A 24,669-nucleotide genomic window follows, 5' to 3' on the forward strand; every position below is an offset into this window, starting at 1 on the left:
TGTAGCTCTACAGTTTCATACACAGATTATTTACTCAAGATGGCTTCAAGTCAATTATTTTAAGTGCCTTACTGGGACACTGAATAATTGAGATGTGGGCATATTTTCCTTTCCTGTGTTCATTTGCCTGAGTACAAATGGATGTCGGTGCAGTCAAGTCGAAAAGATTAACTTGTCTTTGATTATCGCTGTGCGAGCAGCATACAGGCCTGATACAACTGGACTAAACACTGTGTGTGTGTCCACTGTTTTCTAACTATAACTGGTCATGAATGCATCCTTTCTTCATGAGCAGAGAGCCCAGAGATTCTTCATTCATAATATCTCCATACTGAAGATTGCTACCAAATGGTTAATTGACTCAGATAGCATACGGAGATTCTTAAGTCGATAAAAAAATGAATAAAAGGCCTCATGAGCCGCAGTACTTGGCCCTCACCTGATGACCATGTTGCAGTGGGCACACATGGGCGTACGCATCCCAGCAGGGATGTGTTCTGCCATCTGGACCAGGGTGTCCTCATCTTTAGGGTGGGGTTGAGGTAAAGGTCGGGCCGGGACGGGACGCCTCGGGATGCTGGCACTTCCATTACCCTTCATACCGAAGGATGGGGTGATCAAACCTGTCTGCGGACGGTGAACTGCAAGAGATGGAGGAGGGATAAAAGGCTATAAACGTAGATGGCAAAAGGAAACAAAAAAGTGAGCACTTATAACACAAAGGCTTTGTGTGCATGTGTGTGTCTGTGTTTTCCTCCCAGGTGTGTAAGTTATTTGACCTCTGCCCTCTCTGTCTATACACCCAGCAGGTGTCATGGCGGCGCATGCAGCTGGCTGACTGCTGCTGTCACAACCGTGGATTCACTGCATCAATCTTCACAGAATCTTTCGCTCCACCTTCGACACATTCCTATGGCACATGTGCATGCATACACATGACCAACACACACGCGCACACACACACACACACACACACACACACACACACACACACACACACACACACACACACACACACACACACACACACACACACACACACACACACACACAGACCACTGAGCCATTCCTCCAGCTAAAACCCAGACACCTGGCTAAACATGTAGCTTGGCCTTTGATCTGCAAACAGTGGATGGATATGTGTTTTTGTATGTGGGTGCACGGTGAGGCGAGGGCTACTTTTAGAGCCTAGCTTTACCGTTACATGACATGTTTAGATGTGCCTGTCGGGGCCGGGCAGAGGGATGGGTTTGTATTTAATGTCAGTGCAAGTAGGGTGTTCACTCAAACACTTAAAACTAAAAGTTAAACCTGCAACAAATGTTTTTTTTGTAATAGCAGAGTGAGGATTTCTGGCACAACTTCACCCACTTCCAAGGTCCACGGACACGGGGCGCATGCTCTACCTACTGAGCTACTGGGGTGACCCTAACAGAGAGCTGAAGTGATGCTCCTTCCAAGTTGGCGTCCATTTTGGTGTTGGTGACGTATGTTGAGCGAGACAATGTAGTTCACTGAGTGGTTCAACACAAAGCTAACTGGTATTTTACTTGCGATCTCCACCCAAACTAACATGTTTGGACAGAGATAAGATCTTGCTGGTGAAACGATTTTTACTTTAACTCTTCTCTTTACTTTCTCACTCTTCTTTTTTTTTTTACTTTCTAATAAGTTACAGGTTCTAGGGCTGGTGGCAACAGATTTTTTTTTTCTTCCTAAGAACAGGATGCAAATGATGAGGCGGTGAAAAGTGACTGCTTTTCCCTCATTCTCATATCATTCAAACACTCAAGGCAGAGGCTGCCATGCAAGGTGCTGACCTGCTCATCAGGAGTGATCACCGGGAGCCAACAACTGACCTTCTAATCAGTGGATGACCTACTCAAACTCCTGAGCCACAGATGCCCTTAAAATAATCTAAAAATACTGATTACAGCCTCGTTTGACAGACCTAGACAGAGGCTGAAATGCAGCTTTAAGATGCCAAAGATTTTACACAGTTTGAGGTTGAAACTTTTTCGTGAAGTCGCCATTAATCATGCCAACATAAGGTTGTAAGTTTGACGGTGAAGCTGCTTCAGGAATGAGCCGGGCAGGAAAGTGAAGGAAACGGGTGTCAGCACTAGTGTGTGTGTGTGTGTGTGTGTGTGTGTGTGTGTGTGTGTGTGTGTGTGTGTGTTTTCAAATTTTAGCACCATGCCAATTTGTTTTTTACAATGAGCATTTGCAACAAGGCAGTGGCTGAAGACCTGCTTCCTTAACTGCAGCTCAGGATTCAAAATGGGTCAGTGGCTTACTGCTGCTAGGGCGCTATACGGCTGGTAGTATATTTTCATGAGCCTGGGTCCCCGGGTAGGTGACTACATTTACGATTTTTGTTGAGTGGCAGTTACATCAGGAAGAGGACTGAAGGAGAGGAGAGGACAGACGGGATGGGGAGATAGTTAAAGCTATGCTAGATTAATACTCGCAAATAAACAGATAGACAAACAAGCACATGCATGTGAAAAAACTAATGCCCAGAAAAGACACTTGTTTTTCGTCCCTGTGGACCAATTGCAGATGGTGTACACGAGTTATACTGCAGGTCTGTGTCTTGCCCTTAAAACTTTATTCGTAACTCCCGACAGGTCCCTTCAGTAAATATTATCTTTCTAAAAGAGTAGGACTGCTGCACGTGTGACTGAGCGGGGCCTTCTCGCCTGCTTAACGGGCTTCCACGGAGGAAAAAGACGAGAAAAAGCAAAAGAAAGTCTGCAATGACCTATTTCACAACATATGTCACGCTTCAACCATGGAAAATAAGCCTCTTTCCCCTCGCTAACTGGCTGCAACAACATGAATCCAACAGCAGTAAATCAGTTTTTACATTATGCCAGGATTTGAAACCAAACATTTTTTTTACGAGAATAAAAAAAACACGTTTTAACCGGACTGGGGGGGCTGGTGGTGGTTAAAAACTATATGTATAACCACATATAGTTAAAAGAAGATTAAGTTCGATTCCTCTGTGAGAGTTTATTTTAAGGAATCCATTTAGAGACTCTGTTCTCACCGTGACTTATGCTAAGAAAACACTTCAGGCACCTTAGTCTGATTATAGTCCACTGGTTAATTTGGTGAAAAAACACCATAACATGCCTATAGTGAGAGCCACTCACACACAGGCACACAGATATCCTTTTGTTGGATTTGGCAGCCGGCTGAGGCAGTAATGTACTACTCCACAGATCTCATGCAGCAATTTGGCTCCATGAACAAAAATTTTAGTCACTGAAACCCCTGTATTATGTGTCGTATATACAGTATACTGTATTCTTCAATGTGTGCTCACAAAGGCGGAAATATTATTGCAGTGTGTTAATAGGACCTGCCAATTGTGGCTCGGTCCCAGGTCCATTAATCATATTTTATACAGGATGGAAAAATCACAGCCGGCAGTGAGCAGTGCTCATCGTGAACGTGAGGGAAAAAGTGAATGAAAACCCGGTGAAGATGAGCTGCCATCACAAGTGGCTGGACAGCCGCAGTGTTTACCCTGGTTTGCAGCAGGTGCTTTGATCATGGTCTTGATGACTGCGGTCTCATGGCTGTTGAGTTCTGGCTCCTCTCCCTCGTCACTGTGTGGAGAGGCAAAATGTAAAGCAATTAGTATGTTTTGTTGTTGTTGTTCAATTAAATGTACATAACAAACAATTCTCTTTGCACACGATGCATTAAAGGAACTCAGTTTGTATTTGCTTTCATTTCAAACATAGTCACTTTTTGCATCCTGCTCATTGGGAGCGATGGATCACACGACAGCAGAATGTGGCTGATTCTGTTTGCACTCACTGTCTTTGAAGGCTTACTGTGTTAAAGGGGCATTATGTGGTTTTGGAGAAGAAATTCAAACTTAGATTTTAATATTTACAAAAAAGAATGAGGTAATAACACAAACTCAAATATTATTTTTTCCATAACTGAATACATAAGGTGTTTTCAGAGGAGCACTGATTGAAGCTAGAAATGTGGCGGGGTCCGTCATATACTGTTTATATATACAGAAATATATGTATAAACAAGGTTAGACGGTATGAAATTGCGTTGTCCTCTAATGTCAGTTTGTTTAAGTCATAAAAACAAAGAGTATCTGAAGATCTCTTCTGATTAAAATGGCTTCCCGAAAAATACATAGTCTCCCTTTAAACCACACTAGACAAAAAAAGAAAAAACGACGACAGGAAAAAAGTACTCGCACAGTCTCATTTTTCAAGTTCCTGTCACAGTAAGACAGATTCCAGACCACCTACCTGCTGACAGAGCAGAGACAAATATGGTACCAACCAAAACACAGCGCGCCGCTCCAGCCAAAACAGTACAGTACTCAGCTTCATGCTGCACTTCCTAAGTTGTGACTACAGTATGCTCAGAAATATTACCCATGAGCCAGTTTCACAGCGGAACAGAGTCCAGGCCACCGGTCTGATGATGGATAGGAGAGGAGTAGGTTTGCACGGCACTAATAATATGGCACACCCATTCAAAACCAGTGCCAGAATATCAATTCAAATGACTGGACAGAGAGTAAGTGACTCATGGTGTAATGAACAAAAGTGCCCATTCCAGATGTACCGAAGACGGATGCCAAACCAGCACGACTAATGATGGAGGGAAGACAAAGATCTCATGATGTAGAATAGAGTTTGACCACATGAAGACAGCTGTATACTGTGTAAACACTGTTGCCACCTCCTCTTATATTTCAAACGCCTCCTCTCGAAGCACGAGCGTTTGGTTTGGATGCTTCATTGAGGAAGAGTCAAACTGAATGGGCCCCCACGGCAACATTGGCAACTCATTTTCATGGTCCCTTAGAAATAAAACTGAATTTCACATCTGGGTCAAAGGCTGAGTAATTTTAAGAGACTCTGCAGTAAAATTTAATGGATGATCACATCAAACGATGCCAGAACACTAATTCAAGTGACGAAATAGAGAAAATGACCTCACAGGAGCAGGGGTATTTCTCGGCTCTCTAAAGAAAATAGATAAATCGAGCCTCGCACGGCGCTGTGATACTGTAGGTGTTCAGTTTATGCTCGGCGAGCAGCGCTGTGGCACATTTTGTCCCCAAAGAAACGTAAACACACTCTGTCTGCGGCATTTTTCTTCCTGACACATTCCCTCTCGGGTCAAAATGTTCTCTTGCAGGACAAAACACGAGCAAAGTGCTCCCTCATGACGCAAAATGTTCTCTACTTGTTGTGTTTAAAGAATGTGGAGACAGGCTCTGAAAGTCATTTTCATTCGTTTCAATCATTTTCTTGTCTTGCAGGAAGATGCCAGAGCTTGTCCAGCTATCACGGCGCGAGGGAGCAAAATGTCTCGGCTCTTCAATCATACGTGGCCCCGGGGCCTCAGATAAACCGATGCAAAATGAATAACCTCTCTATGAGTAACATCCAGTCTATAAGCGTGTGTGTTTGAGTATGTGCGTGGTCATCAGTGCCAGCTGAGGAGCTTGGGTGGGCCAACAATCTCTCCCCAGACGTATTACACTCATCATGCTCAGTTGGAGCCAATGGCAGCAGTTGGATCACTGCTGTCTTCCCCCCTCGTGCCGGGCCGTTAGGGGACTCGTGGGAGACCAAGTGTTGTGGCAACTGCAGTCATAGTTACATTGGGTTGTGCCGGTATGTTTTGTGTGAGTGAGAAGGGAAGAAAGAGTGAGAGGGAGATAGAGTCAGAGACTGTGAGAGGTGAAATGACGAGCAGAGAGGAAGATAGTGGAAGAATGTCACACTTGTGTGTGTGCTGGCTTCACCTCAGTAGATGCTGTGTGTGTCGCTGCTGCACACACTTCATTTCATCACTTGAGATCATCCATAACATCAAATGGTCCCTACAGAGCAGGGGGTCCACTTGGTTTACCACCAAGGACTACCCTCTAAAACAGGGGTGCCCAAACTTTCTCCCCTGGAGGGCTGAAACAGAAACTTATTGGTGGGCCGCGGGGAAAAAGAGAACATATGGAAGAACTTTATTTAAAAATAAGTAGTACCCATAGGAAGTCATAATTATGAGTTTTTATCTCATAAATTTAACTTTTAACTTCGACTTTATCTCATGATTTCAACCTTTTATCTCAGAATTATTACTTCTTATCTCATAATAATGACATGGGAATTATAATTATAATATTTTTTTCCATCAAACTTAGTTGTTTTTTTTACTTTCTTTAATTGGCTGAAATGAGCTCCCATACAAATACCATATTATTAAAATGCTAAATGGTGCTAGGATCCAAAGTTCCCTCAAATGACAAAAAGAAAAGATAATGAATAACTAGAGATCCTTCATGTTTAAAAAGCATTTAACTTGAAACTAACTAAACTTAAAAAGTGAAACTTTCATTTAAAAAAACAATATTTCACCTGGCGGGCAGATTTCAACCTTGTTGCAGGCCAACTTTGGGCAGCCTTGCTCTAATATCGTTCTGAACGATGTAACTGTGGATTATGGGATATGTGGTCAAATGTACAACTCACAAGAAAGAAGAGAGGACACATTACATTTACCTAAAGACATAGACAGCATTGACGGGAGAGGAGAAGAGAGGGTCTCCCTCTGCTGTGGCAGACTGGTGCCAAGACACCCTTTGGTGTGAGAAGAAAATATCACAGAAATAAGGAGCGCTGTTCAGCAACAAACACACAAACATAAAGTGACAGAGATGGTTGATTAGATGGCTAATAGCGTTCCCACTCCTGTCACATTTACATGTAACATTTAATAGTTGTTAGAAAACTCTGTAACTGAATGGATCAGTGGTAATAAGGCATCTGGTTAATATAAACACTGTTAAACAATAATCACACAAGCTGCAGCACAATGACAAGGATTGTGATAAATGCACCCAGTGGGCTGTTGCGTTAGCATTGATTCGGGCTAATTAGCCTTTGGCTAATACAGTCCTAATCTAAGTACTCTCTATAGGAAAGAGACTTTCAGACTGCACAGTATCTCCCTTCATTCCCATGATCTGCTTATCATTTTGTACCTCATGTGTCTGACAGGAGGAGCCGGGCAGATACGGTGCACGCTCGTTTCTTACATCTAAAGGCAGAGACACAACTGTAGACAGATCTTTCAGTTTTCATTCAACCTCATTTACATTTATACATCAACCCATAACCCATAGGTGTTCTTCTACGTCGGTGAGATGTGATAGACATTTGTATTTGTTTATGTGAGGCCCTCATTAGGAGGATGCTGCCGTATTTATCTGCTATGCTTCACTGGTCCTCAGGTCCTTCTCAAACACTCAATTCTGCTTCTGTTTGCACCTGTTTTAATTGAATCTGTCGATAACCTTCTCTCTGAAGAGTGCTCTTTCACTTTCTGGAGGCATTTCTTCATCAGAAGTCAGACAACATAAATAGACTTCAATACAGCTGTCACCACAGTCTGGCCCCAAAGCAAGATTCAGTGACGTAATGACCCTTCCTTCTTTTTTAGGCCTTTAATCAGGATATGACCCCGTCACATTTATCTTCAGACCTCTTGGGGCCTCTTGAACAGCAGGTTGGTGAACCGTTGCCATGAGTAATAATAAAGGCGGGAAGGTTGCTAAATTAAGAAAGTAAATGAGCGCGCTTTCAGGCTGATTAACCAAATGAAATTCAAAGTTTTCTCTCCACTAAAACATCAAGAGCATCATCTGACATTAACATATCAAGCAGGACGGTCGTGTTAAGAGCAGGAAAGACCTCATCCTCATCGTGCCATTATGCTATTGCCATGTGAGATTAAAGGCTGTAGTGCCATCTATTCAAATTATCCGGCCGAACATTCGTTCACATTAGCTTTGGTAATTGGCTAACGACAGGTGACAAGTAGAGCAGGAAATAAGATGCTCCCCAGCCCTTCATTTATTAGAGCCAATTACAGCACAGCTCGTTAATATTCTCCACCAATCAGGCCAATTACAGGGGAACGTAACTGTATTCTGCAAGACTGTGATTGGTTGATTAATGAGTGTTTTGATTCAATAGTAGCCGGTTAGAATGCTGACCATCTGGACGTACTGGGCCACGTACGAACCTTGTTAACCGAAGGGATAATTAAAGAGGGATGAGAGGAAGGAGGGAGAGAGGGACACGTTTATTTTCTTTTTATCTGTCGTTGCTCTGTCTTTTTCTACATTAATGCAACCTTAACATTTCTCTCGTACGTCTCCCTGCCCTGCCTGGCTCTGCATCTCTGTTGTTGTCCCTGTGTTTGTCTTATCTGAAGTCTATTTTCAACACTGCATGCCGCCTTATTATGAGACTCCTTGCTTGCTGGTATTTAGCGATAATGAGGGAAAAAAAGGGGCAGATTTCTGTCCCCCGACTGTGTACATATGTAAAGTAACCCCTTGTGTGCGGTAGCTCCGACGAGAACTTGTATTTTTGCATCTCATAAATGTGTTGGTTTTGTTTGAACGTTGAACAAATGGTCCATTAACATAGCTAACTGCTGTCCAGCAGCTCTCTGCAACACACAACAGATGGTCTATCATTCGGCACTGTGATATTCTCTGGACCAACTTCAGTCCAACCACACTATACCATACATGCACGTGCATCCACACACACACACACAAACACAATGACAAAGATATCCATCCATAGAGACACCCACTCAAACTCTCTCTCACACATGCGCACACATTTCATACTTCACGGTTTAAATGCGTGCACTTGTGTCCACTAGCCAACGACTGATCTCTGTGAGATGCTGCCAAGTTGTTTCACAGTAACCACAGAATGTCATAGCTGGTATGAGTTGTCTCCACGGAGGCATATGGACTGTATCTTGGCACGGTTCGACTTCACACAACTTTTTTCACTGCCTTTAAATGGCATGTTCAGCGCACTCAAGGCCTGTTTACACCACGCATTAAAAATATAACAACGCCTTCTTTCCTTAAGCTGTCTCCCCTGTTGGTTTGCTACTGTAGATTGCTTGTGTTGTTCAAAGCATGAGTCGATCAGCAGCATGCATCACATGACATGCGCGGTGAATCACTCCACATATTATTCGTGTAGTAGTTGATTATATTATTCTCACGCTTTCCAAGACTCAGACCTGGACAAAACTATATTAAAAAAATCATAATAATATTGTTTTAAATATAGTTCTGTATGTTTTTTAAAGGAGACCTGTTATGCTTTTTTCATTTTTTACCTTTCCTTCAGTGTGTTATATAAGTCTGCACCAACAGAAGCTCCTCTCTCCTACAGAAAACACTGCTCCTGAAACGCCTCGTCAGTAGTCTCACCTTTAATCCTGTGACATCACAGACGCGTCATCATGTCCATATTTGCATAATTTATACCTGGTTGGTGTGAATTGATTTGACAGCTAATTTGGCAGAAACTGATTTAGCACAGCTGCTCTGATGTTGTTAGCGGTGCTGGCTCTGGCGTGTGTGAGCTGACCAATCAGAGGAGACTGGAGGGCCTTAAAGAGACAGGAGCTAAAACAGAGGGAGAATAAAGTGCTGCTGAACTGGAAAGTATGACAGATCTGCTGTGTTTTGAGCACTAAAGCATGTAAACCTATTCTAGTAGTAACCTTAAGTAAAATGATGAAGCTGTAAATGAGCATAATATGTCTCCTTTAACTTAAAACAAAGCAGTTGTACATTAACAGGTAGCTTTGTCCAGGTCTGCCCTGTCTACCTCTTGTTCTTGGACAGTTGCAGCTCACTGACGCTACGACGCTTCTTCTTCTTCCTCAAGCGCAGTGGCGGAGCCTGAGTGATCGGAGTGATGAGCAGGGCGTCCAATAAGGACTGGGACATTGCCTTCTCAGGGGGACTGCTCTGATAAGTTGCTCTGACAAGGCGATGACATAATGAGGAAGAAGGGAGGCACAGGAGGGAAGGGAAATCATGATGGAAGCAACATGTCAAAAACGATTGAAAGCAAAAGGTAGAGGTTGTTGGCAGAGAACACAGACAACACAACACTTGCACTCTATTTACCTCGCCTGCACCGGACTACTTGTGTTTTGTGTGGACTGTTTCGGGGCACTGGGAGTAAGAGGAGGAGGGCGGGGGGCTGCTCTGGGCAGGAAGTCCAGAGGACTTGACAGGAGCTCCCTCCTGTTTACCCATACACACACCAGCAATACACCACATAGAAAGACAATAGAAGACAGGAGGAAAACAGGAGGATCAAACTGATGAGCAAAGAGATATTAAAAAGAAAATGTTCTTTTAAAGCTCTGGCAACATTTGAATAAAACTCCTTACGACACCATACCTGACTGGTCTGGTAGAAAGTACATGATGATGTGTTGACAAATGAGACGGATGAGTATTGACTTGGAAACTGCGAGTACAGAAATAGGACACGCAGACAGTACAGACGTCACAGATTGGTCACATACTTGAGACGTTTTAATGAGCTGTTAACTGACAACTGAAAAGTTCACTTCATCTGCATCAAGTGTGAGAATTGCTGTGCAGCACCTGTGCTGAGGAGAAAGGTCAAACGGAGTGTGTGCTGCCTTCAGGGAATCTGTTGCTTGGCAATTTAATTTGTGGTCATCGCCTGTCAGACGCCCACTGGACTCAAACTTTGCTGAGTCTGTGCTGCCCTCTAGTGGTGGCACAGGGGAACTGCCAGACCAAGGCAACAAAGTAAAAGAAATGATTATAGTTAAAAGCCTTTTTGGACCTATCATGCATTTTAGTGTAAGACTGTGTGTTTTCATAAAACATCCAAAGCTCAATGTACCTTTCAGCTGCGGGCAGCCTGAAGCTTGGTGGCTCTGTAACAGCGCTATCCTGAGCAGCTGGTGTCTGGGCAGGGACCGGGTCAGAGGAAGCCTCTGGTGCTTTATTTTGAACTAATGAGGGGTCACTAATATGTGACGAGTACAGTCCTTGAGCAGGTAATACACTAAACACAGGTAAACTGGAAGCTGGAGTCTGTGCACACACGGGATTCTGGCCAAGATAACGTGGGACGTTGTCAGGCAGAAATGCTGCATTAAGAGAAGTGTCATTCGGCCTTTGTGCACAAGATTCCTGTACTTGGCTTGAGTTTGAACCACTGTATGTTAAAGGTACCAGCATTGGAGCTAATGGATAGGTCATGTTCGCCAGCTGGGTTGGATGTATTTGACAAAACATGTCAACAGAACCTGGATACGCCATTGGGAAGGCCACTAAGTGAAGCGGTGCTGCAGATGATTCAACGTTCTCTTGATGTTGAGTTTTTAAGAGGCTGCCAGGTTTGGAAACGAGGACATAGCTGGGGACTGTAGCGCCCCCCTCTGGCTGTAGCTGATCGGCTGATGAGCCTGCCGTCTGAGCCTGCGATTGGTGTTGGATCATGTGATCCGATTCTGCACCGTTCAGTCCACTGAAGGCTGAGAGAGAAACCTCTACATGGTGAGAAGATTGGTGTGTTGCAGATCTGTCACTGGCAAATAACAGATAGAGGTTTGGTACATTTTGAATAAACAATTTGGATTAAAGATAAAGTTTGTTACGGTGGAGGTGTGAAAAACAAACATCCCAGTGTATTAAACTTGAAATTATTGAACAATTGTGCAGTGGTCAGTTAGTTCCTGTGATTAATGTAGGTCTTTTCGTGATTGTTGTTATAATTAAAAGTGACTACAGTCTATTTACAGATGAGGAGGTGAAGAAAAAAAGGGTTGGTTGGAGATTTATACCTGACCTCCTCACTGTTTGTCTCAGATTCAGTGATACAACTAGAGGAGGAAAGAGTGAAGGAACTAAGGAAGTAAGGCAGAAAGGAAGTAAGGACACCAGAGACAGAGAGAAAAGGGAAACAAGAAAAAAATGTAATCACTTTATTAGCTACAATATAGAATAATAGGTTTTCAAACTCAAATCACAGAAGATAAGTTTCAGGCACTCACGCTATTTTCAAAAATGTAACACTGCTACAATCTACAAAGAAGAAACTATAAAGTCAACATAATCAGCACTAAGTAAACATGGGGGTGAAGTAAAGGCAAAGATGTAAAGGCACTGGAGAAATATTTTACATAGCAGTACTTTGCATTGCAAGCCATTTATAGCATTTATACAGTCACTTCGCACACCCTCAAAGCAACAACCCGCTCACCGAGAAGAGCCTTCCTTACTTGCAGTTTCCATACAAATGTCTAAGAGCACCAGTCTGGACTGTTACATCCCAGCAGCGTACTTTAGCATATAAGCTATTGGTTTATGCAAGTTGACATCGCCATCATATCTCACTAGTAGTTCCAATCTCCTCCATAACATACACATAATCAAAAGTCCAAATAACATAAAGGAACAAACATAACTGTGTACTGCATAGAGAGTCACACAAAGCCAGGGTGGATATGCTGTTTTCAATGATCTCAGAGATATACTCCTCCCTCCAAACTGCACACCTTCCCCTTTTGCCAGCATACATTACAGTGATACAGACTATAATGAAGGTGAAACAACAGTGTAGAAATGCAGGGAATTTGTAAAGAGCATCTGTTCTTTCTCAGGTGTTTTGTATTGCAGACTTACAGAATAGGAAGCAGGGTTTGTCCGTGTCTGAATTTGAATTACTGTGGCTCAGCTCGTTGTTCCATGTTTAAGAACGAAAACAGAATGAGTGACTCATGATATGTTGTCTGTACAGCTCTCGGCAGGCCTTTTCTCATTACCACGGGGCATTCTGCACATATGTGAAGCCAGTGTGCAGTATGAAGTGTATGTGCTGTAGTGAAGATTGGCAGCACCTGATTAGATTCTTCAGGGTTTTAGACTTTTAATAAAAAACTCTACATCGCTTTCCTTTCATCTTTGTTTTTGACTCAAAAGTGGATCCTACCCATCATATTAAAGGAGACCTATTATGCTTTTTCATTATTTTTCCCTTTCCTTCAGTTTTCCATTAAGGTTCTTGTGCATGTAAAAGATCTCGAAAGTTAAAAAGCTCTTCTCTCCCACAGAAAATACTGCTCCTGAAACGCCTCGTCAGTAGTCCTGCCTTTAATTCTGTGATGTTGTGACATCACACTATGTCAACATGTTACACATTTGGATCATTTTCTGCTTAGCAGCTAGCACATGGGAATTGATTCAGCGTAGCGTTAAAGCAGGTAAACCTATTCAAGTTTGAGCAAATGAGCATAATATGTCTCCTTTAATTGATTATCAGTATCGGGATTTTTCAATCAATACTGTGTACAAGACAGGAGCATACAAATGCTTTAACTTATCCCCAGATTAGTGTCCAGTATAATAAGGTAAAAGTGGACACATGCTGATAAAAGTGAGCGTTTACGCATCCGCAGTGTACCTTCAGAATCAGTGGCGTGGTCGGGCACGTATCAGCAACACTTGATAAAGGTCTGAATGAGGCCAGTGCTGAGCAGGCACATAAATTAACAGTGAAAGACAAGCGCAAAGACACACACACACACACACACACACACACACACACACACACACACACACACACACACACACACACACACACACACACACACACACACACACACACACACAAAGACTCCCAAGAGTTCCTTTGCAAGCTCTCACTCCAGAAATCGTTGCTGTATTTCCTTTATTGCCTTCTGTCCGCCAGCCTTCAACAGTCAGTTTCATTAACAATCACCTATAGAAGTCAAACTGATATGGTGCACACATACACAGATAGACAAGACAGACGGACAGACAGACAGACACACACACACACACACACACACAGAGTCTACTGGACATTAAGGGTGCGGGCGGACACTCCGTGATGCCAGTCTCTCAGCTCCTTATACTTAGGGCCAACCACCAACCGAGTGGTGGTCTTGTTCCCTCTGCCATGACAGGAAGAGAAGAAAAGGAGAGAAAAACACACCAGAAGAGAGAGAAAAAGAAGGATTTAGGAAAAGTTGCCCTGAAATCTGCAATGAGATACACTGTGAAACATGCGGCAGCGGAAGCTTGATGACACAGTAACAACTGTACAAACAAGAAGCGGATGACACACAGGTTTTGTGGGGATGGAGATGGGCAGTTTTTCTGCCATTGAATGAATAGAAAAGGACAGAAGTAGATACAGAGAGAGGAACCAGAGTGGAACGAACATCCAGAGAACAAACGCCTCCATCTCATGGCCAGTATGCAGTGAAATGATGAATAAATTCAAGCATGAAGCCACACCACCAACAAAGCCACAGACAGCGGGAGTGTCTGCATGTTAACACAAGCGATCACAGACACACAGTGATCACATGTATCGCCATGTACCGCCACGAGCACCGGACAGCCGATGGATCACATCACACTGAGAACAACAAGGCCACAGTCCTGCCGTGATTGTCGACAACACAGTCACTGCTGGTTAAACAACATGCAGCACTGCACGGCTGTCACATCCACAACCAAATGCACAGGCAACCATTAGGGGAACACAAGGCGTCACATCAAGCCACAGCACAGATGAAAACCCCTTTCAGCTGTCGATGTTTTAAAAAATTCAGCAGTCTGAGGCGGGAATATAATTAAAAACTTCTTTGTTAGCTTTTGGAGCTACTGAGAATGGACAGTCTGTACAGTGCACAGAGGTCTGGCTTTTGACTTAGTGGCTCCGATGTGATCCCTTCTTTGCTGTCTAGACAGGAAGAGCCCACACAGCATCAACACAATTGCCATAACGGTGCCACTGATATCCAAAGTCCGATTTTCTGCTGCTCCATAAAAGTCGCCTTTATTATGTTAGAGGCAGTCGATGGAGTGGGCTAAAGATGACATTTTAAGGACTACTGTATGTATTGTCACTGCACGCAAACAAAACTGATGATAGGGAGTCCAGGGCTGTTAAAACCATTGCCATGCACTTACTTTGACTTCTTGGCTGCCTCAGTTTCCTCTTCTTGAACTACAAGTGAAAGAATAAAAACAGTGAGTCCATGATTTAAAAATATTAGTTTACTGAGCTTTTCATTCACAAATGAATGATGCATGATCTGATATCACCATGTTTTCCAACACCATCATAATTAAAGCAACAGTATGTATCTTTGAAAGGGATTCTGGAGAAAGATAGTTGATTATTGAATCTCAATCCCAGGTCATCAAATAATCACGCTTTGGGTTTTAGTCCCGAGCGTTGGTATTTGATGAGCTGGCAACCTATTTCTATAGAAGTTCAATAAAGACATTCTCAAAAACACAACACAGTTTACATTTTCGAAAAGGAGTAAGAAGAAGTACACACTTGTTAAATCCTACCCTCTCTATCCTACTCCTCCCACATTAATGATGATGTTGTAGGAACAACACCAGCACGGCGACATCATAAACCAGTGAATAAACCAGTGAATGAAACGCAGTAAGAATCATGGTTTTGCTGTTTGTTTGCCCTGCGTATGGAAGTTGCTCTGATGTACATCAATCCATGCAAACATCACCACTCTTTGCACTTCAGTCAGTAACGTACCATTCTCGGTGCCGGTGATCTGAGCCAGAATCTTGAAAGATCTGGACTGGGTGGTGCCGGTGCGTGGGCGCCAGTCCTCTGTGTCCTCGGTTATGCGCTTCCTGCTGGCATCAGCGTGAGTGGGCACATGGTAAAAATGGATGTCTGTGTCCTGGATGTGTTTCCTGGGCACTCTGGAAGGACAGGACGGATGACTTCAGCAAATATACTTTTAATCTGAAAGGCTTCCGCTCATAACTGATCAAAGTAACAGATGATGAGATGAGATGAGGACTGATGTCATTTCCATGGAGGTATTAATACTATTAATATTACCTATTAAAGTGAAATGTAGAACTTTTAATTTTACAGGATCCTATAAAACATTTTATACTTGGAGACCAACTACCGTAAGTAGGTCATAAGTAGTTCTGAGTGGGTTGTGAGATAAAACCATGTTAGGTCTGTTTAGGAGGTTAATTCTAAGCAGAGATTTTTAAATTGTTCATGTACTGACGTTATTTAACACACAGTAAGCCAGTTAGAGGGATGGTCTGATGTTTAGACTGCAGGTTACATGACATAACAATGTGGTAAAAGATAATCACACACAATTTGTGCTTTTTAGACCAGAAAAAATGGGAAGAAACTTCACACCACAATTTGTTAAAATGCATTTGGTGTCTAGGGTCTGAACCAATCTGATACCTTGGTGGTGGAGGTTTTCTTGAGAACCAATAACAGAGGGGGGAAAAGGGATAGTAGAAAACAGAAATACACTGAATAAAGGCAGGAAAAGCTAAAACAGAAACATTCACTACATTCTGAAAGACGGAATATAATTATCTGAACAAGACTTACTTCAAAATACTCTGAGGTCCACTGAAGGGGAAGTAAAGTGGAGGAAGAGAAGAAGATACAAGTGTGAGAGGAAATTGATGAAAGCAAGTGTTAACAAGCAGACAGAAGAATATAGATGGAGAGAAGTGAAAATGCATGCAAAACTCTGTCTGATTACATCAACAGTTGGACAAATATTCTCTATATATGAGTCAGTTCTCTTTTCATCCACATGGTGGTGCTGCTGAATCATCTAGATCTCTATATCGCTACATTCATTCATATATTTGGGCAGTAGAGGAGTATATATATGGAGAATATAACAGGAGAACTTTGTCCAAACACTATGAAAACATGCACTTTTGCTTGGATGAGCATGCAACATAATCACAATTGAACACATGTGGTTTGAGTGAATGCATGAACACTAAACGTTTGTGTATCCGCAGTCTTTCCTGGCATCATGGTGCTGACGGGCCAGTTACTAATTGGCTGTCGATAAATCAACTCTTCGGAAACATGCACACACAGCGAGAGGCACTGAAGACTTTTCAGGCACCGCTGTCGATAAATCACATATAAATACACTCACCCACCGACACACTCACCTAACGCACTGAATAGACTGATTTATGAGCGTCTCTCAACACATTCTCGTCACAGCAGCAGCTATGTGGGTGTGGGAGTGTTGACAGCTCGATGTGAGCCTGGTCACACACTTACAGTTATCCTGGAAGTGTGTGACAATATAGCCTCTGTGTGTGTGTGTGTGTGTGTGTGTGTGTGTGTGTGTGTGTGTGTGTCAATATGTTTGTGATTTACAGTTGAGGTAAAAATATGCTGTAGCCTCAACATATTGTATGACATACACAAACTTAATTGATTTGTATTAGCTGAGTGCTGCTGTTCCTGTATAATATAAAGATCAAATTAAGCTAATTGTACAGTTAAATGTTACTATCAGTAATATTGTAAAAAAGTAGTATAAAGCCTTTTGTGGCTCCAGAGGAAGCTGCATGTAATCTAATAAATTGATTCCAGTGATGTCACTCAGTGGCACACGTTGCATTGTGGGTAATGTAGGTGCCAGATGCTCAAAAGAAAGAAAAATGGCTGCAATAAAAATTTAACATTTGTCCAACAGCGTTATAGGAAAGCAATGCAGACCAGTGGACTGCTTTTCAAAACCTAATGCCTACATTACCCACAATGCAACTTTGAGGCATTTTATCTGATGACCTGCAGCTTCCTCTGGAGCCACAAAAGGCTTTATACAACTTTTTTCACATGTGCAGTAGCGCTCCTCAAGACCTGCAAACACACTTTAGTGTGTAAAATTGGTGGAGTAACCCTTTAAGCAAATGCATGCAGATGCCATGATAAAGTAGACAGGTGCAGAGAAAGACAGAAGAGTAATAATGACGGCAGGCAGTCAAACACTGATAATCTGACATGCTTCAGAGACTAACTTTGTGACTTTGGCTGCAGTCTGAAAAGCAGAAAAACAAGGATTGAAAGGAAGACAGAGAGACAGAGGACAGTGACGTAAACATGTCCGAAATTCTTGGCAATTAACAGTAAAAACATCAAAAGCTGTCATTCAAAATTCCCTTCTGAAACGAACCACACAGCTCAGTTACATCATGCAAACAAGCAAACAAGAAGCAAGGATGGACACACATGCAGTCATGTCAGTGAACAGGAAAAATCCCATTGATTAAACTGGAAATAGACAAGTTTGCTTCACCGCATCATTATGAAGTAAACGTTGTTTGCACGTCAAAGCCGAACACTGAAGAAAGATCCTGACTCTGCTTTCATAAATTATTCTACGCTATTAAATGTCTTCTGTGATACTCGGCGAAGACGATGTCCCCAATTGAAATGCAGCTTGTGTGTCTGTGCGTGAGTGCACGGCTGCCTGGTGTAAGATTATATTGTGCAGATCACGGGTGTCTGCTGAATCTCACAGAGGGAGGAACCACTTTTGTCAGCGTGTTTCCCCCAGAAAAGAGCACAGAGTGAGTAGAAACATGAAAACAAACGGAAAAATTATGACTCACAAAAGGAGTAAATTCAGTCCATTTGGTATCTTGAGGGCAATAAATAAACAAACACACACATATACCTTCTTTGTTTAGAGATGAATCGGTGAAAGAATGAGTGAAACGGCTCAACGGAGGTGAAAAGACAGTGTCAGTTCAAGGCTGAAAACCTTTATCGATTCACTTATTTGCTACGAGAGCAAAGAGAATGCCACACAGGTCGAGTTACCAGTGCCAGCTATATATACACAGCTTAGTCATAGCATCATAGCATAGTTATAGTCACTATGCTCTGGAGAAAGGAGAGACAGAAGATTCGGGGGGGTTGGAGATGGAGATGATGGTGGGAATTACGTAAAGAGGGGAAGAGGCAGTTTGGGTATGAACGATGGCATGATACAATTTATGTGCTACAAATGTTTGTAATACATGTGGTGCTGCATTCAGGCTCCTGACCTCGATACAAAATACAGAGGAAGAGGTCCAGTTTCACTTAGAGAAGCAAAGATGTGTTTTTTTATAGAATTTCATGAATGATTCATGATGCACTCACAGATGGGGAGGGGGAGAGTACTTTTTGATTTGTTTCATGGTAATAGTTTGACATATGTTGTTATGAGTAGAAAGATCCCATACAGCTGTCATGCCAGGGATATTTTACTTTGTCTTTACACACTTAAGTGATTTAAGTTGTAATATTTTCAAACTGGACTTCAGTTCCCTGGTCCCAAGCTGTCAAATGTCTCTTTTCAAGTTCCTGCAGTAAATTAACGCCACATTTACCCACTCGAGTTTGCTCCAATATCAGGGTTTCCAGACCGGACATTTGGGCTCTCTGACATGTCACAGTGTATAAATAACTGACACTATTCCTGTTCGGAAACTTTTGCTTTCCCACATTATAATAAGCAACACATTCACAGCAGATCCGTCTTACAGTAATTAGGCTTGTCTTCTGCTGATGCAAACCATTCACTACCATTGTTCTGTTTGTTTACCTCTCAACAAAACACCAACAGACATGTGAGTCTGATTTAATGATGCAGTAAAACTTTGAAAATCACTTCCAATATGTCAAGATTCCAACTTTTAAACGGGCTTTATTTATTTGTTTATTTTTACAGATGTAAAATCTTTTTTTTTAAAACTATATACCTGTATACTTGTCCAGCTTAAGTACATACTTCAGCAGTTGACAGAGATGTAGTAAGTTTAAATGTCCATTGCCTCACTATTCACCATTCAACAAATGCTGTTGGCGACTTCACATATTTATTTATTTTTCTATTTGAAAAATATCACAGCCAAAAGTAACAGAGAAAAAAACTATACATTAGACATTTGAACCAAGGTGGAGAAAGTTGAGGGTATAAAATGTAGAGAATGGATTCATTTGTCTGATTGGCTGGAGAGAAAGCCACTCACCCATTCAACTGTACTGGCAAGGCGCCGCCCTGACTCTCCAATAGGCCCCGCCTCTGCCCCATGGCCACCTCACATGCGTTCTCATTGGAGTAGAGGTTGATTGGCGTGTTATACACTGATGGCTGCGGCGGGACGAGGACAGGGGGGGAGGAGGAGGAGGAGGGAGAGGATGGGTAAGAGACGGGAGGTGGAGGAGGAGGAGGAGGACTGGCGTAGGAGGAGGAGGCAGGAGTGAAGGCGGAGGATGGGGATGGGATGAAGGGAGCAAAAGGAGCATGTGAAGGAGGGAGCTCAGCTCCGCAGCCACCGTACGCTCTGGGAGACTTGTTGTAGGGTGCAGCGGAGGGGCTGGAGGAGTGAGGGTGGGGGTGGAGTGGTGGAGGTGGGTGGGTGAGGGCCACTGGTTTTATGATGTCTGATCTGTTGTCCTAGCGGCACGAAAGAAGAGCATGCAAATACACACGAAAAACAAATCACAACACAGCACACACTATACTGATGCCTCTCAGGTCAGGATTTAGGATCACACACCGTGAAAATCTTATGATTTGTCTGTTTCATAAAGTCTGATTCAATTAAAAAATAGCTTAAAATTTGTCAATAAGGAAGCATCAGTATACTTAAGTGTCATTTACAGTAAAAAATAAATGAATAAAACAAATCCATCACTATAAGAATAAAAAACATAGTAACACCAAGACAATGGGGGTTTTCATGCAGCAAAATGTGTGTTCAGCATCGTTTCAGAAGGGCGTAGTTACTAAAGCACTCAAAGCACTTTAAACATAGGACCCCAGGTGAATTACTTTTCTTCTTAAATCATTAATAAACTAACTTTTACCATCACAAGTTTCTTGTTCAATAGTAACTCGAACATATCTCATCACATCTACATAGCACAGAACTCTGCATTAAGGACCCATCGTTAATAAAATGATGATGTTTGTTGCTATCACTTTGATATATATCGTCACCTGGCGTGCTTTCTCTTAAAAGGTGCAGTATGTAAGAACTATGTAAAGAACCTTTTTAATGTTTTAATTCTTACAAACTGCACCTTTAAGTAAACAGTTATATTTTGCATCTAAAAAAATAGACACTGCACACAAGTGTATCTAATGTTTGGGTTCTTTTGGTGACATGCTGTGTTACGGTACCTTTGGTGCCACAGGCGGACCTTTAGGAACACTGGAGGCCCTGGAAAGAGAGGAGAGGAGAGGAAAGAGAAAGTGAGTTATGATCGCTCAATCCCAATTATTTTGAGTTAAAATAATTCCTTTGACAAATATATTCTTTATAGCCAAACCACGTGGGTAAAATAGCAAAAAGCTTTTCAAACGTGTACTGATATTTATAGAGCCAATAAAAATCGCTCCGGCTGTGAAATATCATATCATATCTTACTGAGGTTGAGTAAAAACTGTGGTTATGGTGAATTATGACTAAACCTGAGCTCTCGGCATAGAAAACAACGTGGAGAAGTTCATCAGTGATGACAGAATCCAAAAGAGTCTCACTGTGTCTGTGCGTCACGCTATGAAACTCAAGTTGATAGGGCTGAAAACTGTGGTCCCTTTCATTCAAAGGCAGCTGTTTTTATTCTATGAAGGCTTGTATCAATCTGATCCTGCTGGTGTTTGATACTCTTGATGCCACACTGAGCCATGAGCTCTCCCGAATGTCATCTGAGGGAAAATGTGTGCAACCATCCGCACAGTTAAATTTAATTCAGCTTAGCACCTCATCCTAAAATTAATGTTACTGAATTATTTCTTAGTTCTCAGTCGACTTCTCTGGTTTAAGATGTTATTCATGCAAAAGGAAAGTACGTTAATGATGTAAAATCAACTGAAGCAATTCATTTAGAGCAGTTATGGGTCAATTTTCGCTCGTTCAAACACTTAACATGAGTCATATTAAGTGTCTGAGAGCACAAACATAGAACAAATGAAAGTATCTCGGTGAGCATCAGATGAAAATACACTGGTTAACATAAATTAAAGGTTAAATAAACAGTCCAGTAACTGAAGACGTGTGAATGTCAGCAGCCTCACATTCCTTTCAGAGCGGCCCTTCGAGAAACTTCCTGAGGGAGGCTCATGTCCTTCACCTCTGTAAATTTGAACCGACAGCCTTGTAGTAGCTAGAAACACATCAGTCTACAGATCGAGCCGCTCCAACACTTGGCCTTTTCCTCTCTGCCTCTGCTTCCTCGCTAGTTTTGGTTTGCCAAGTGTCCTGATATTGCCATCGTGTTCCTTTAACGGGACACGTGAGGATCTTTAAATTATACTATTACCAGAAGCAGGATGACATCATGCCGTAAAGTTACAACTCTCCCAAACCTGCCACAGGAACAGTTCAGGGAAATACTATTTTGAGCAGTCACATGACAACCCTCATCACACCTGTGGAATTTGAGTTTAATTCTCTGAGAGAAGGAGCTTGGTGTGCTTCCCATAGTCCGGGAGGGGAGACGGATGACCAGGTCTGAGCTGAAGGCTAACAACTGTTTTGTGAATCCTGTGGGTCACATGATTCCTGTGGGATGTGAGTCAATCTCAAAAATATCAACAGGAGCAGGGATGGGGATCATAATAACAACAGGTCGGTTTGTATATGTAAATATGCAGTTCGGAGGACTTCTCTGGGGTTGGGGACGGGACAGGAGTATTTTTGTGGGGTTGGGACAGGACAGAAATAGGTTTGTGTGAGTGGGATGGGATATGGGTCACAATCCATTCCTGTGTCATTCTCTGGTCTGAGCCAAATATCTGTAGGGGCTTCTGAGCCCTGGAGTGAGCCTACTAGACTATCTACTGCCCCCAAGAAGCTTTACCGCTAATATACTCTGAGACATGGATGAGATTAAAGATGGTCATGGTCTGACAATCATAGTAAAGAAGGTGGGATTTGTAGACTATGCTGCCAACCAAAAGCAAAAGAGCCACCCTAAGCAACTGTTTAAGTGTTTAAGACATTCCTGATAAAACTCGGGACAATACGCCTCACCTGTTTTATGTCTCAGTAAAACTACAGTACGTGAGCAGTATGTCTGTACTTTGGGACTCCCTCCAAGTATTCACCGACATCAAAGCTGATCTGAGGACAGCAGTGATCTCACTTGCACAACCAATGGCATGGACATGTGTGAGGCACATAGAGTAGGAGGGAGACCACCAGGGTATCAAGTAGGTATTTCAAACACGTCACCGTCATCCCTGAGCGCTGCAGCCTTGATTACACTGCGGCTATAACTGGAAACACCAACATGGAAATGTGTTGGGGTCATATGGTGAAAGGGAGGGAAAAAAATGAGAGTTTAATTTAACATTTTCTCGGGGGATCTGCATAGTCAAAGTTAATTTTAGGCTCTTAAACAAGAAACCTGCTGTTTTATTAAGAATGCATTTTATGTTCCTGGCATGACCTTGGGAGAACTCATGAGATCCAGGTTGATCTTCCTGAAACCCAAGTAGCTGCGAGTGTCAACTGAGCCTTCCAGAAACTTTTTGGAAAATGTGTTTATGCTTTTTGGAAATTGGCAAGAATAAACATGTCAGAGCCTCCGTTCTCTGGGGACTGATAGCAGAGGGAACAACAGGCCCTCGCACCGCCGTATCTCACACTTTGCCACAGGAACGTCTCTCCGTAGCGCAAATGTGTGAGGGTCAGAGAGCAAGTGGACGCAATAAAGACACCAACAGTGTGACAGTGACGAACACGACAATTCATATGTCTCCCTCCAGCACACCAAATGGAAACATTTGCCGGGCTGTAGTGTAAAGTGTGTGTGTTCTCCGTCCAACAACAGCTGGTCTAAAACATGTCTCTGTTCTCCGTGTTTGCATGTTTCGCTGTCAGGCTCGGCGTGCCTGTGTTTCTGTCTCATGTTCATGACAGTGTTATTATTTGTGGTGAGTTTGGTTTTTGCTTTGATACCTCACCACCTCCGGGTGCATGTTGTGGCACTGCTTAAACATATTTCCATATTTTGTTAAGTACCAGTCAGTTGTGGTAATATTTATTTGCCTTTTTTCCTCTTTGGTCGTCAGGGTTTGCGTGCATTTTAACATTTTGTATGTTTGCTCAGTGTCCTTGGACTGATTCTGAATGTTTTCCTAATTAATTATTTTTGGAGATACATAAACTTTTGCATAAAACTAGCAGCATGCTTTCATGGGCCGTTTCATTTTCTCTGTTTTGTTTCCACTCTCTTCAACAATTTTCCTCTTTTTGGAATTTATAGGGAACGAGCAAAACAACGGGACATCTGAAAATGAAATGAAAATAATCGAATCCAGTCCTGCAGTAAATACAGTCAACTGCATGATGGAAAGCTGTTGACTTTACAATGCAACTGTACGTTAAAGGAGACTTATTATGCTTTTGTTATTTGTTTCTTTCCTTCAGTGTTTTATTTATCTTGTGTATATATAAGATATTGAAAGTAGAAAAGGTCAAAGTCTGCACTGAAGAACCTCCTCTCTCCCACAGGAAACAGCGTTAACTCCGTGACTTTGTGACATCACACATATGCATGGTTTATGCCCAGCGGCTAGTTTGGCACCCAATAATTGATTTAGCGCGGCTGCTCTGTTGTTGTTCGGGTTGCTGGGTCAGGCGTGTGTGAGCTGACCGATCAAAGGAGACGGGGTGTTTTGGGGGGCCTTAAAGAGACAGGAGCGTTCAGACACTGAACAGTATGAGAAAACTGATGGAAACATATTCGAGTAGAAGTGAAAAATAAAATCATGAACCTGAAAAAGAGCATAATCTCATTTTCAATAATCTTATAACACTTTTCTCCACCTCATCATCTGATGCTATTGTACAATGTTCTGTATGAGCGACATTAAAGACACAAGATAAAATAAAATGTAAGATTTTCTTGTCAAATCATG

At 42.4% G+C, this 24,669-nt stretch overlaps 1 protein-coding gene across 3 annotated transcripts in view; it reads right to left on the reverse strand.

Annotated features, from left to right (window-relative positions):
- Positions 1 to 24,669, reverse strand: part of pdlim5a (PDZ and LIM domain 5a) — a 63,922-nt gene that overhangs the window by 6,307 nt on the left and 32,946 nt on the right. Inside the window, exons 4-11 of one of the 3 annotated variants that reach the window (XM_084360061.1) lie at positions 20,923 to 20,962; positions 17,765 to 17,784; positions 16,317 to 16,337; positions 16,164 to 16,181; positions 15,477 to 15,649; positions 14,879 to 14,915; positions 3,538 to 3,620; positions 440 to 641 (exon numbers count right to left, since the gene is read on the reverse strand). In XM_084360061.1, coding sequence (XP_084216187.1) covers positions 440 to 641; positions 3,538 to 3,620; positions 14,879 to 14,915; positions 15,477 to 15,649; positions 16,164 to 16,181; positions 16,317 to 16,337; positions 17,765 to 17,784; positions 20,923 to 20,962 — 594 coding nt within the window. Of the gene's footprint in view, positions 1 to 439; positions 642 to 3,537; positions 3,621 to 14,878; positions 14,916 to 15,476; positions 15,650 to 16,163; positions 16,182 to 16,316; positions 16,338 to 17,764; positions 17,785 to 19,765; positions 20,194 to 20,922; positions 20,963 to 24,669 lie in introns of all 3 variants that reach the window. The other 2 variants (XM_084360062.1, XM_084360060.1) reach the window with 2 other exon arrangements.

The sequence above is a fragment of the Pagrus pagrus genome (genome assembly GCF_965226575.1).
Source record: "Pagrus pagrus genome assembly, chromosome: 8".
NCBI lineage: Eukaryota > Metazoa > Chordata > Actinopteri > Spariformes > Sparidae > Pagrus > Pagrus pagrus.